Source organism: Girardinichthys multiradiatus, chromosome 6 (assembly GCF_021462225.1).
Source record: "Girardinichthys multiradiatus isolate DD_20200921_A chromosome 6, DD_fGirMul_XY1, whole genome shotgun sequence".
In the NCBI taxonomy this organism is placed as follows: Eukaryota; Metazoa; Chordata; class Actinopteri; order Cyprinodontiformes; family Goodeidae; genus Girardinichthys; species Girardinichthys multiradiatus.
The window spans coordinates 3,208,223-3,221,742 of record NC_061799.1 but is presented as its reverse complement, the minus strand read 5'-3'; the positions used below and the strand labels follow the sequence as shown (position 1 = coordinate 3,221,742).

Genomic DNA, 13,520 nt, shown 5'->3' with positions numbered 1-13,520 from the left:
TATTGTAAGGCAAAGCAGAAATGCTAGTAGATTTTCTAGTGAGCCTAATTTAATATGTATTACTACAGGAATTCTTTTTTTGGGGTAATAGGAATCAATAAGATATCCAGATATAGAGATATTTGTATTGCACAGGAGGAAAACACACCTTATTTCCTTGGGAAGACAGAAGGTTGCAAAACTATTATATCTGTTTCATGTGCTTTAATCAACAGACATAAATTTGAGTCATGTCCTATCAGTACGGCTGCTTATACTATTTCAGGATCTTTGGTCCCAGATCCCTTTGTGTTAACTCTTAATCTTACAGCCTTACCGAATGGAAGAAAATTGTACGGCCAGGCAGGTAAATTAACCAGGGTTCTTGTTACTTTTCCTAGTAGAGCTGGGTACTCATGTCCTAAGAACATGGTTTGGATATGTGGAAATAGATCATATCTGTATCTGCCTGCTAATTGGTCTGGAGTATGTTATCTAGCTCACTTACTACCTACAGTCACAACTTCTAATTCAATCAGCCCATTATTAGAGAGGAAGGTTTCACTGTTCTGACTAAGGAGCAGCAAGCTCTTAGAATGATGAGTTTGCAAAATAGGATGGCTTTGGATTATCTGTTAGCTGAGAGGGGTGATGGTTTCGAAGAATTTTCCTTTAGTTGTGATTATCTTGTAATCAGAAGAAAGGAGTTGTAATGGAAATTCTTTTAAGTGTTCCAAAGTGTATGACCTTTAGGTTACCTCACTCCTCAGAACATCTGTGTTAGAGGAGGAAACTGTAAAAGCCATTATCAGAAGTTTAATGGTTAAAACCCATCATTTAGGGTGATGCCTCAGGAAGAGCCGATGGTTTGTTCCTAGATAACTTTGTCACCTCTGAACCCGAGGAGGGTCTAGGGCCATAAAACACAGACTCTTTAAAGTTGAGATAACACTGTCATGTTTGGTATAAATACTGTGTGTAAATGTTGATCGGGGCTCTGCTTCACTGACTAACCTCAGTGACAGGGTCTTCAAATGCTTAATGCCTTTGAATAAAACTTATAAAGACAAAGCCAGAGATTTTCTCTTGTTGTGAGTCAACTTCTCTCACACTTTGATAAGAAAATTCCACTACAAGGGTTTATGATCCTTTGTGTGGACTGAGTTTTACAACCTTGCTGGGGTAAGGTTTATGACTGCCCGTGTCCCGCTGAGCTACACTTTGGGAGGGGCGCACCCAAAGCTTAGTTCAACCATATTCCCCTTTTATTTTGCCATAACTGCTGGTTTGATCTCATATACCCCCCACTGCTGTTTTGTTTTATTTTGTTTAGTTAGATATTTTGCCCTTTTGTGTAGAACTTTGCATGTTTGAGTAGGTGAAGTTTATTAAATCGGAAGAGCGGATTGTATCAGGTTGTGATTTAATAAATATTCACATAGATAAGAGAAGGCATTTTGTGTTTATTTTGTGCAACTGTGATTTGTCAGTCAAAATAAGGTTAAAGTTCCCCACGTTTCGGCAGAAACCGTTGATTAAACAGTGACATCTCTGGTAATAGTTATCAATTATTACTGACTATTTAACGGTTGTAATTATCAAAGGCGTTGAGCCACAATTACAACACCAGAGGACATCTCTGGCTTTAATTCATAAATGAGGATTTTGGTTAAGAAATTAATTTTGTAAAATTATGATTGTTAATTATAATTCTTGATAAATATTAATGAATCAATAATCATAATTCCAACAGTTTACCTAACTAAGCATGCAGTATTCTACAAAAAAGGTATATGATAATGATCAAAAATAATATATGTGTTAGGATAGGTGGAGATCAAACCAGCAGTTTATGGACAAATGAGAATAACCCAATTTGGAGTAACTTGGGAAGATGATCAAAAACCACTAAGCTGTGAAGCCTTTCTCCGTGTGTGTTTTGGCAGCAACCATCAGCTGGTAGAACGGTAGAGCCACGCCCCTTAGCCACTAGCAGCTGATGGGCCCAAATCTCAAACAAAGGGTCATAAAAACTCTAAGGCGGGATCTCGGTGGAAAAACGTCAAGGGTAATAAAATGATGGAACGAACAATGGAGTGGCCAGGCCACGAGGTCCAGACTACAGTCTGTTTCGAATGAAAAACTTCCAAAGATTAACTTTTCCAGGCTGATTGGCGATCAGAACACTGGGATCATCACATTCGAGGCAACTTTTTTTGCAAAGATCTGTTTGAGCTTTTTGTTTGTGAAATGAGTAAAATTCTGACCCAGTTATTTATATAAAATCCTTTTAAGAACAGGTTGGCACAAGATGCAGTCAGACTGTCGGTAGAAAACTTAATCCTGTCTCTGAAATTGCTGCATTCACACAGGTGCTGGCTTTACTTACCATCAAAATCAAACTTCCACCTGTGTTGCCAGATTCTATCTCTTGTCAAGTTTTCACAAGCTGGTTAGGGATCAAGACAAAAACAAATTATGAACTCTTACTGTCAGAGACCTGCTGCTTGAGTCTAAAACCCAGCTTCCAAAAGAAAGCAACCCCATAGAAAGCAGCTATGCAGTAGCTAAGTTGTGCCACTGCTAAGGGTGGCACAACTAATTATTAGGTTTAGGGTGTAATTACTGTTTTCCAAGGTGACAGATTAGTTTGTATAGCTTTTTCCCTTAATAAATGAAATCAGAATATCAAAACTACTTTCGGTATTTACTTAGGTTGTCTTCATCCAATATTAAAATTGCTTTGATTATCTGAAAGACTAAAGTGGGATAATGTGAATATAAATTGGATCTGTTGTGAAATGCAGGGGGTTGAAGGCACAATCAATGCCTCAGTCGATTGGTAAATGGCCTGCACTTTTATAGCGCTTTATCAAGTCCGAGGACCCCAAAGTGGTTTATACTACAACCAGTCATCCACCCAGTCATACACGCATTCACACACTGACAGTGGTAGGCTACATCGTGGCCACAGCTACTCTGGGGCAGGCTGCCACACAATCGGTGACACAATCGGTGACGGACGGAGCAGGGGCTCAAACTGGCAACCCACCGGGTACAGGACCAACCCCTACCTGTACCACCGTCACCCAGTCTTCACCTGGTTTCCTGGATTCAATTTGAAGAGTTCAATGGCTGTCCAAACAGGTGAGATAATTTTATTTCTCTTGGTCTGAGTCCTTCAAGTCCAAACTCACCGACATGCACCGTCAACTGTGGGACCGTTTATAGACAACTGTGTGCCTTTCCAAACTCTGTGCAAACTGAATTTACTACAGATGGAATCCAATAAAGCTGCAGAAACATCTCTGGGATGATCAATGGATACAGGATGCAGCAGAGTTCAACTAGCGCTTCATGGCAAAGACCGAGAATACTGATGAACTTGTGATTTCTTAGCATTTTATTTTTAATATATTCACAAAGAACAATTATTTGTAGAACTTTGAGGAAAGCGTGTATTTAATCTATTTTGTAATAAGGTTGCAACATAACAAAATGTGTAAAAAGTGAAGAGCTGTAACGTTCTGTATGTTAAAAGAATGTTCAGAGAGGTTTGCTTAATAGTTTTGCTGTATATTAGGAAAAACTATCTGAATATTCTTTTAAAAGAACTAAGTATTTAATGGGGTTTCCAAATTTTTTCATGACTGTATGTTATTTCCTGTTTGCTTCAGCTAAATTAGAGCTACACTTTCCTCCTCCAAGTCCGGAATTGCTCCAACTGGTCTTAGGGGCCTTACCATAGTCAAAATCAGTGTCAGCAACATGTTTACAATGTATTTTGCAATTATGGCATGCCACAAGGCTAGTAAACTGAATGCATGTTATTCAAATAAATAATAAAAAAACTAAAAGAATGCATAATCTAATGTGCAATACAGACATGTTGTACACAGAAATATATCAAGAAACTGCAAAAACAAATTAACTTTAGGCCTGTGGTATTTTGTAAAACGTGGTTTATAAACAGAACACAAAGAAAGCAATTTACCACATTTAAAGGCAGTTTCCAAAGGTATGTCTGTCGTTTTGCTTAAAACAGTACTATGAACCACAAAAAAATAATAAAATAATGTGAACTCTTAAAGACAACACAGCAGCTAAAAGGTATAAGAAGGAAAAAAGTTGTTATTATGTCTGTACAACATGTTCAGCCAAAGAAAAACAAAATCTGTGCTGTTTTTATAATCCTGGTGCTGAGAATAGAAACCTCGTTTAAAATTTAGGGACAGCTAGTTAAAAAGGATATTAGAAATTGTCTGGATGGTTTGTTCAGTTAGCTGAAATAGGACAGCACCATTGCTAAACAACAGGGTGACAGACGATCATTGTGTACCATCAAATGTAAATACACACGTGTGTGTATAGATATACATATTTTTAGATAGATAGATAGATAGATATAAACACACACGTGTGTGTGTGTGTGTAATATATATATATATATATATATATATATACACACACACACACGCGCACACACACACCAGACACTTATATATTTATTTTTTAAGTAAAACACTACATATAGACATTTCATGCTGACGCATGTACTCTCCATAAATACAATTCTCATATTCTTTCAAGTAATACCACCTTTAATTATATCGCTAATGTTTTTGCAAATAAATTGTATTTTACATCCCATTAGAAGTATAGGTGTTGTAAAAAGTAATATCATTTGCGGAAATCAGCAAATGACAAATACAAACAGCCAACAGTGTGCATGCGGATTGCAGTCAGTTGTGTCTGGGGGCCTCAAAGAAAACTGAAAATACTCCAATATGTAAGGCCACCAAGAATGTATTGAGTCAATCATACGTGCACATTTGGTCAAAAAATGGAAACTTGTCATTTTTAATTCTGATGTTGCTGGCCTTTGTGTTTAGTGTAGAATCTCTCGAACAAGGCCCTCAAGATGCTCCCAGGGATCTGCTGGTGTTTGTCTATCAAAGACTGGACCGCTTGCTGCACCTGCATAACACAAACAGTTGCAAGGCAATAGCTATATTAAACATGCATTTTTTTATTTTTATGAAATGACTTGCATCAATGCAAACATAAAAAAGTCTATACATTCACAGTGGTTGTGACAAACAAATACAGGAAACATTTAATCTGTTTATTCCAGGGCTGCAACGACGAATCGATAAAAATCATTAAAAGTGTTGGCAACAAATTTTATTATCGATTTGTTGTGTCCCGTGATTAATGCATCACTAGCCATGTTGCAACGCTTTTTACAACACCTGCAGAGCTTTGTCAATACTGGCTGACTGAAAGACCAAAAGGTCATGGCTATTGGTGAGGGTAGGAACGTAGACCGACCGTTAAATCGAGAGCTTCGCTTTTCGGGTCAGCTCTCTCTTTACCACAACGGACCGGCACAGCATCCCCAATACTGCGGCAGCCACACTGATCAGTCTGGCAATCTCCCGCTCCATTCTCCCCTCACTCGTAAACAAGACCCCAAGTTACTTGAACTCCACAACTTGAGGTAGGAACTCCCCTACAACCTGTAGAGGGCCAGCTACCCTTTTCCCGTCGAGAACCATGGCCTCGGACTTGGAGGAGCTGATCTTCATCCCAGCCACTTCACACTTGGCTGCGAACAGCCCCAGTCCATGCTGTAGGTTTGAAATACCTTCTAGTAAAATTATCACCATAGTGCAAGACAATGGTGCCAATATTGTGGCTGCAGCAAACATCCTGGTGAAGAAGCATGGGTGGCCCTCTGTGCGTTGCACTGGCCGTACCTTGCAACTTGTGATCAATGCCTTGAAGCATTGAAAAAGGTATGGAACTGCAAGTCTAGTTGATCATTTTAAGAAAATTGAGCTGGCCTGTACGAAGCTAAAAGAGAAACAACAAATGACCACACCTGAGCAAAGCCCTGTTCAAGACATTTGCCCTATGATAATCCGAATGAGGGGTAAAAGGTACCTGGATTTTGAAACCAGAACAGTGGAGCCTGCGAGAAGAGCTTTCAGCAGCTCTCAGACTTTTTGAATGTGCCACTGCGTTCATGAGTTGACAGAGAAACAACATCTGCCATACTTGTGAAGGGGCTATTGAAGTCCACTCATAGTGCAAAATTCCTGAAGAAAGGGAGTGGGTGAGTGCATCTCTGAGTGTGTGTGAGTATGTGTCATTGTGCCATGAAAGGTCACGTTAACTTGTTCTCTACATTTATAGTAATGCAAAGTATTAATTATGAAACAGTTCGTGTTACTGGGTTTTCTGATTGCATTACTTTATTTATCATTTATATACAGTTCCAACAGCTTAGGGCCTTTAAACAAGAAAATGTATTTTTTTGGCATTTTATTAAAAAAAAGTGGCCAACATATTTTGGTGGTATATAGAATACATGTTCTATTTTGGAATAAAGAAGGAGAAATTGAAAGTGGTTGTTTTTGTCCGATTCATTGATTAATCAAAAAAATAATCGACTGATTAATAAATTATTAAAATAATCGTTACTGGCAGCCCTAGTTTATTCTTCTGTCAGGTCAATGTTTTTCTCAATATCAGGCCACCGATAATTACATGAGGTAAACTAACTGACTGCGGCTCCCAGCATGCATTGCAGCTCTGACATCATCGGCAGAGGTGATAAATAGCTAGCTCAAGCTAATCCTAACTGCCATTTCCAGTCGTAGTGTGCCAATACTGTGTGAAGAGGTGATGTCTGGAAAAATAGAAGCTTGTGGGCGGTTTTACTCTTTTCCTTTACACTGGCCATCCCCAGAAGAGCTTGACAAAACTGAAAATCCGTCTGAGAATATAGGAAGATCAAAAGATTCATATTCCTATTGGTTTAATAAATTTTCAAATAGATAAAGAGACATTAGTGTTATTTGTTTGTGTTTATTTTGTGTAAGAGTGATTATCTGCCAAAATTAGGTTAGTGTTCCACACCATTTGGTAAAAATGGTTGATAACACTGACATTTAGCGTGGTTTTGGTTAACAATTATCAATTATTGATGACAATTAACTAACTGTCATTATTAAGTGCTGCAAGCCCAATAATCACAATACCAAAGTGTATCGCTGATTGTAAGAAATTATTTTTGGTTAGAATTTATTACTTCTGAATTATAAATTTGTTATTATAATTTAATAAGTACTTATAATCAATAATCATAAATCCTTACACTCAATGAGAAATCTAGAAGGCCTGAACTAGTTCATCGCTAGCTTTAATCATTAACAATGATAGTGTCACATGTCTATTGGGAATAAATCCATTCATCTACACAGTGAGACTGTTCAAGTGTCCAATTTGACTGATCACACTAATATCTGCTTTAGTGTAACCTAGACAACCTGAAATGCTTGACAGCTGTACCAAGGACATTGGCAGCTTTGTGCCGACTTTCCTTATTTCTCTTATTTAAGGGCTCTGTGGCTCTGTCAGTGAACCAAAAGTGAGATCCAAAGCAGGCACACAGAAGACTCACAAATACGATGCACACACCACCAAAACTGACACCTATCAATAAGAAAGAGCAGAGGCTCAACTTTAAGGCCATACACCACCTTTCACTGACCTGAATGACCAAACTCCTCACCCTATCTCTAAAGGCCCCCACATAGTTGGGCATATTGTAAGGGGCATGGAATCCACACGCAATGTCCACGGATGTCTGAGGTTTCATAGTCTAACCAATTTTCTACATTTCGCACACTTTCTGCTATAGTGCATTGGACAAAGAGGAAGAGCTAATTGGCCTTGTAGCTTTGGAAAAACAAAAGGAAAAGAAGGTGGTATATATAAGGCCATTAAAGCACAATAGGGACAAAGAAAGGGAATACACATGTTAGTGTGGAGCACAGAGTGACAATGACACTGCGTGTCCTCACACCTAGCTAGTCGAAGCAGTTCGACGTGGAGACCTTTTTCCCGTTGAGCACTTTATTGCGTGAAATCTGAGCTTTGCATGGACATGTCTGGAAGACATCTGGTTTGATTCTGCATTGAGTCTGCCTTGAGTATGGGCGGATGTCCGCAAAGTCAAGTACACCTTATTAAGGTTGATTCCGGACCCCCTGTAGTGGAACCTAATTTCAGCTGCTAGTATCTGGGATCTCGTTCTTTTGGACATGATATATACAGGTGTTGGACAATGAAACTGAAACTCCTGTCATTTTAGTGTGGGAGGTTTCATGGTTAAATTGGACCAGCCTGGTAGCCAGTCTTCATTGATTGCACATTGCACCAGTAAGATCAGAGTGTGAAGGTTCAATTAGCAGGGTAAGAGCACAGTTTTGCTCAAAATATTGAAATGCACACAACATTATGGGTGACATACCAGAGTTCAAAAGAGGACAATTTGTTGGTGCACGTCTTGCTGGCGCATCTGTGACCAAGACAGCAAGTCTTTGTGATGTATCAAGAGCCACGTTATCCAGGATAATGTCAGCATATAACCAGGAAGGACGAACCACATCCAACAGGATTAACTGTGGACGCAAGAGGAAGCTGTCTGAAAGGGATGTTCGGGTGCTAACCCGGATTGTATCCAAAAAACATATAACCACGGCTGCCCAAATCACGGCAGAATTAAATGTGCACCTCAACTCTCCTGTTTCCACCAGAACTGTCCGTCGGGAGCTCCACAGGGTCAATATACACAGCCGGGCTGCTACAGCCAAACCTTTGTTCACTCATGCCAATGCCAAGCGTCGGTTTCAATGGTGCAAGGAGCGCAAATCTTGGGCTGTGGACAATGTGAAACATGTATTGTTCTCTAATGAGTCCACCTTTACTGTTTTCCCCACATCCGGGAGAGTTACGGTGTGGAGAAGCCCCAAAGAAGCGTACCACCCAGACTGTTGCATGCCCAGAGTGAAGCATGGGGGTGGATCAGTGATGGTTTGGGCTGCCATATCATGGCATTCCCTTGGCCCAATACTTGTGCTAGATGGACTCATCACTGCCAAGGACTACCGAACCATTCTTGAGGACCATGTGCATCCAATGGTTCAAACATTGTATCCTGAAGGCGGTGCTGTGTATCAGGATGACAATGCACCAATACACACAGCAAGACTGGTGAAAGATTGGTTTGATGAACATGAAAATGAAGTTGAACATCTCCCATGGCCTGCACAGTCACCAGATCTACATATTATTGTGCCACTTTGAGGTGTTTTGGAGGAGCGAGTCAGGAAACGTTTTCCTCCACCATTATCATGTAGTGACCTGGCCACTATCCTACAAGAAGAATGGCTTAAAATCCTTCTGACCACTGTGCAGGACTTGTATATGTCATTCCCAAGACGAATTGACGCTGTATTGGCCGCAAAAGGAAGCTCTACACAATACTAATAAATTATTGTGGTCTAAAACCAGGTGTTTCAGTTTCCTTGTCCAACCCCTGTATATCTCATGAGCATAGGTGATGGTGTAATGGAGTCAGACCAGTAAATTAAGAGCTCAGCTTTTTCAGACTGAAGCAGTGCCTGCATTACTCCATACATGGAGTAATCTATCAATCCCCTGCTACAATATTTCAAGAATCATGAACAGAACTGGCCTCAGCAGATAAAACAGATGAAGCAAGACAGTAAAACAAGTTACAAAGGTGGCAAAGCACCAGCACATGGAGCAGTACAACGCCCAGCCAGAAATGCAGAATGCTATAACTGTGAAAAAAGGTGGATACTATTGTAGAATATGTAGGTCCAACCCAACTGTGAACAAAGTTGCAGATAGTGCAGATCGACTGTTTCTGGGTGTAGTGGATTCTGGTGAGTCTTCTGGAATGACAAGCCTTGAAAGTGTTTCTGCCGCAGATACATTGATTTTGCGTCTCACCACAGCTGACATACTCTCACCCTTACCGCTCACAAACCCACACGGACGCAGATCTTCTGGAAGAAACTAATGTTTATGTTGAATGTGTGCTAGAGGGTCTCCCCAGAAGTCATCCCTCAAGTCATGAAGTACTGCCCAGGAGCCTGGCCAGATCGTAACCAGCTACAGAGACCGGTGAAGCACTACTGGTCTGAAAGAGCTGTCCTGAGTGTGCATAATGGATTACTTTGGAGAGGCACAAGGTTAGTTATCCCTGCTACCTTGAGAAATGCTTTAGAAAAGACACAAGTGTCACCAGAGTGTGGTTAAATCCAGAGAATGTGCCTGCCAGGCCAGGTTTACGCATTCAGATCAGTGAACTTGTCCTCAAATGCAGACAGTGCATACAGGAAAGGGTCAATGTGAGAGAGTCTTTAATGCCCATGGATCTTCCAGAAAGACCCTGGCAGACATTAGGAGCTGATCTGTTCACTCTGAATAACAAACTATTTGCAAGTAGTGGACTATTTCTCTAAGTACATAGCGATTGTCCAGCTCAGCTCAACTCACTCTGCCAGCATCATTGTGCATTTAAAGTCATTATTTGCTCATTATAGAATACCTAATACTGATTACAGACAACGGCCCACAGTTTGCATGTCAGGAAATGCAACAAATACTGCTAACAAATACTGTTTTGAGCATGTGACCAGCAGTCCAAGGTAACCCCAAAGCAACACCAAGACGGAAAGAGTTGTATGAACAGTACAAACCACGGCCCTGTCCAATGGCTATAGCCCGGCTCAGCTCCTCGTGGGGCGTAGACTCCGTACCACCCTGCCCATACTTCCACAGGCCTTGCAGTCATGTGTGCCAAATCTGCAACACATATGTTGCGTGGAGGAGAAGAGAAAGATGAGGCAAACAGAATGTTTCAACAAAAGACACAGGACGAGAGATTTGGACAAACTGGTACCCGGATTACAGATGCAAAAGCACAGGGCAGTGACATCAGTCCACTTGAATCCACGGTCTTATGTCGTCATTGGACCACACGGGACAGTCAGAAGGAACCGCAGCCATCTGTGCCTATGCCAACACCAGAGGCTCAGACTGAACCGACCCAGTCTAGTGAAAAGAACTTACCAGCAGAGAAAGTCTGCCAACACCTGGACAGTCTGTGGTGCAATGTGACATTGGTGGATGGAGCTCAATCAGATTCAGGTCTGGGCAACGGGCGGGCCAGTCCATAGCTTCAATGTCTTCATCTTGCAGGAACTGCTGACACACTCCAACCACATGAGGTCTAGCATTGTCCTGCATTAGAAGGAACCCAGGGCCAACCCCACCAGCATATGGTCTCCCAAGGCGTCTGAGGATCTCATCTCAATACCTAATGGGAGTCAGGCTACCTCTGGCAAGCACATGCAGGGACGTCCTGCCCTCAAAAGAAATGCCACCCCACACCATTACTGACCCACTGCCAAACCGGTCATGCTGAAGGATGTTGCAGGCAGCAGGTCACTCTCCACAGTGTCTCCAGACTCTGTCACATGTGCTCAGTGTGAACCTGCTTTCATCTGTGAAGAGCACAGGGTGCCAGTGGTGAATTTGCCAATCCTGGTGTTCTCTGGCAAATGCCAAGCGTCCTGCACAGTGTTAGGCTGTGAGCCCCACCTCCATTTGTGGACGTCGGACCCTCAAACCATCCTCATAGAGTCGGTTTCTAACCGTTTGTGCAGACACATGCACATTTGTGGCCTGCTGGAGGTCATTTCGCAGGGCTCTGGCAGTGCTCCTGCTGTTCCTCCTTGCACAAAGGCAGAGGTAGCGGTCCTGCTGCTGGGTTGTTGCCCTCCTACGGCCTCCTCCACGTCTCTTGGTGTACTGGCCTGTCTCCTGGTAGCGCCTCCAGGCTCTGGACACTACGCTGACAGACATAGCAAACCTTCTTGCCACAGCTCGCATTGATGTGCCATCCTTGATGAGCTGCACTACCTGAGCCACTTGTGAGGGTTGTAGAGTCCGTCTCATGCTACCACGAGTGTGAAAGCACCACCAACATTCAAAAGTGCCCAAAACATCAGCCAGAAAGCATAGGTACTGGGAAGTGGTCTGTGGTCCCCACCTGCAGAACCACTCCTTTATTGAGTGTGTCTTGCTAATCTCCAAAGATTTCCCCCTGTTGTCTATTCCATTTACACAACGGCATGTGAAATTGATTGTCAATCAGTGTTGCTTCCTAAGTGGACAGTTTGATTTCACAGAAGTTTGATTTACTTGGAATTATATTGTGTTGTTTAAGTGTTCCCTTTATTTTTTTGAGCAGTGTATATTTTATTGGAATTGTATGTGAAAGACAAAGGCAAAGGGGTTTGCCTTGGTTTCTATTTCTTTTTTACAAATAAAACACTGTGTGGTGTACAAAGTGTGTACAAGTGTGATGTACAAAACTATTTAGCCCCCTTTACTCTGAGTGCAACCAACTGCCTTCAGACGTTGCTTGATGATTGCAAATGACTAAATGGAGTCCACCTGTGTGTAATCTCATTACAGTACACAAACAGCTGCTCTGTGATGGCCTCAGAGAACCGAACAGAGAAGCAAACAGCATCATGAAGTCCAAGGAACACACCAAACACTCTCCATCTAATCTGACTGAACTTGAGCTGTTTTACAGCTTTATACATTTTCTGTGCTTCAAATTGTAGCAAAACAAAGCACTAGAGCTGTGAAGGGGTGTTTTCTCCAGACTTTATATTTTTTCATGTATTTGACCAAAGTTTGTTCGTTCGTCGTCTTCCGCTTATCCAGGACCGGGTCGCGGGGGCAGCAGACTCAGCAGAGACGCCCAGACGTCCCTCTCTCCAGACACCTCCTCCAGCTCCTCCAGGGGGAGCCCAAGGCGTTCCCAGGCCAGCCGAGAGACATAGTCCCTCCAGCGTGTCCTGGGCCGTCCCCTGGGCCTCCTCCCGGTGGGACGTGCCTGGAACACCTCCCGAGGAAGGCGTCCAGGAGGCATCCGGTATAGATTCCCGAGCCACCTCAACTGGCTCCTCTCAATGTGGAGGAGCAGCGGCTCTACTCCGAGCTCCTCCCGGATGGCCGAGCTCCTCACCCTATCTCTAAGGGAGTGCCCGGCCACCCTACGGAGGAAGCTCATTTCAGCCGCTTGTATCCGTGATCTCGTTCTTTCGGTCATGACCCAAAGTTCATGGCCATAGGTGAGGGTAGGAACGTAGATCGACCAGTAAATTGAGAGCTTTGCTTTTCGGCTCAGCTCTCTCTTCACCACAATGGACCGGCACAGCACCCCCATTACTGTGGGAGCTGCACCGATCCGTCTGTCGATCTCCCGCTCCATTCTTCCCTCACTCGTGAACAAGACCCCGAGATACTTAAACTCCTCCACTTGAGGCAGGAACTCCCCTCCAACCTGAAGAGGACAAGCCACCATTTTCCGGTCGAGTACCATGGCCTCGGACTTGGAGGAGCTGATCCTCATCCCAGCCGCTTCACACTCGGCTGCGAACCGCCACAGCGCATGCTGTAGGTCTTGGCTAGAGGGGGCCAGCAGGACCACGTCATCCGCAAAAAGAAGAGACGAAATCCACTGGTCCCCAAACCAGACCCCCTCCGGCCCTTGGCTGCGTCTAGAAATCCTGTCCATAAAAGTTATGAACAGGACCGGCGACAAAGGGCAGCCCTGCCGGAGTCCAACATGCACTGGGAAC

General features: G+C 42.7%; 1 protein-coding gene across 10 annotated transcripts in view; it reads right to left on the bottom strand.

Moving 5' to 3' along the window:
* Window positions 1-3,364: 3,364 nt before the first annotated feature.
* tmem68 (transmembrane protein 68) overlaps window positions 3,365-13,520 on the bottom strand; it is a 58,370-nt gene continuing 48,214 nt past the window's right edge. For 9 of the 10 annotated variants that reach the window (XM_047367880.1, XM_047367886.1, XM_047367885.1 and 6 more), the window contains one exon: window positions 3,365-4,956. In XM_047367880.1, the coding sequence (XP_047223836.1) occupies window positions 4,840-4,956 (117 nt within the window). In that variant the 3' untranslated portion in view covers window positions 3,365-4,839. The remainder of the gene's footprint in view (window positions 4,957-13,520) is intronic. The other variant, XM_047367883.1, reaches the window with a different exon arrangement.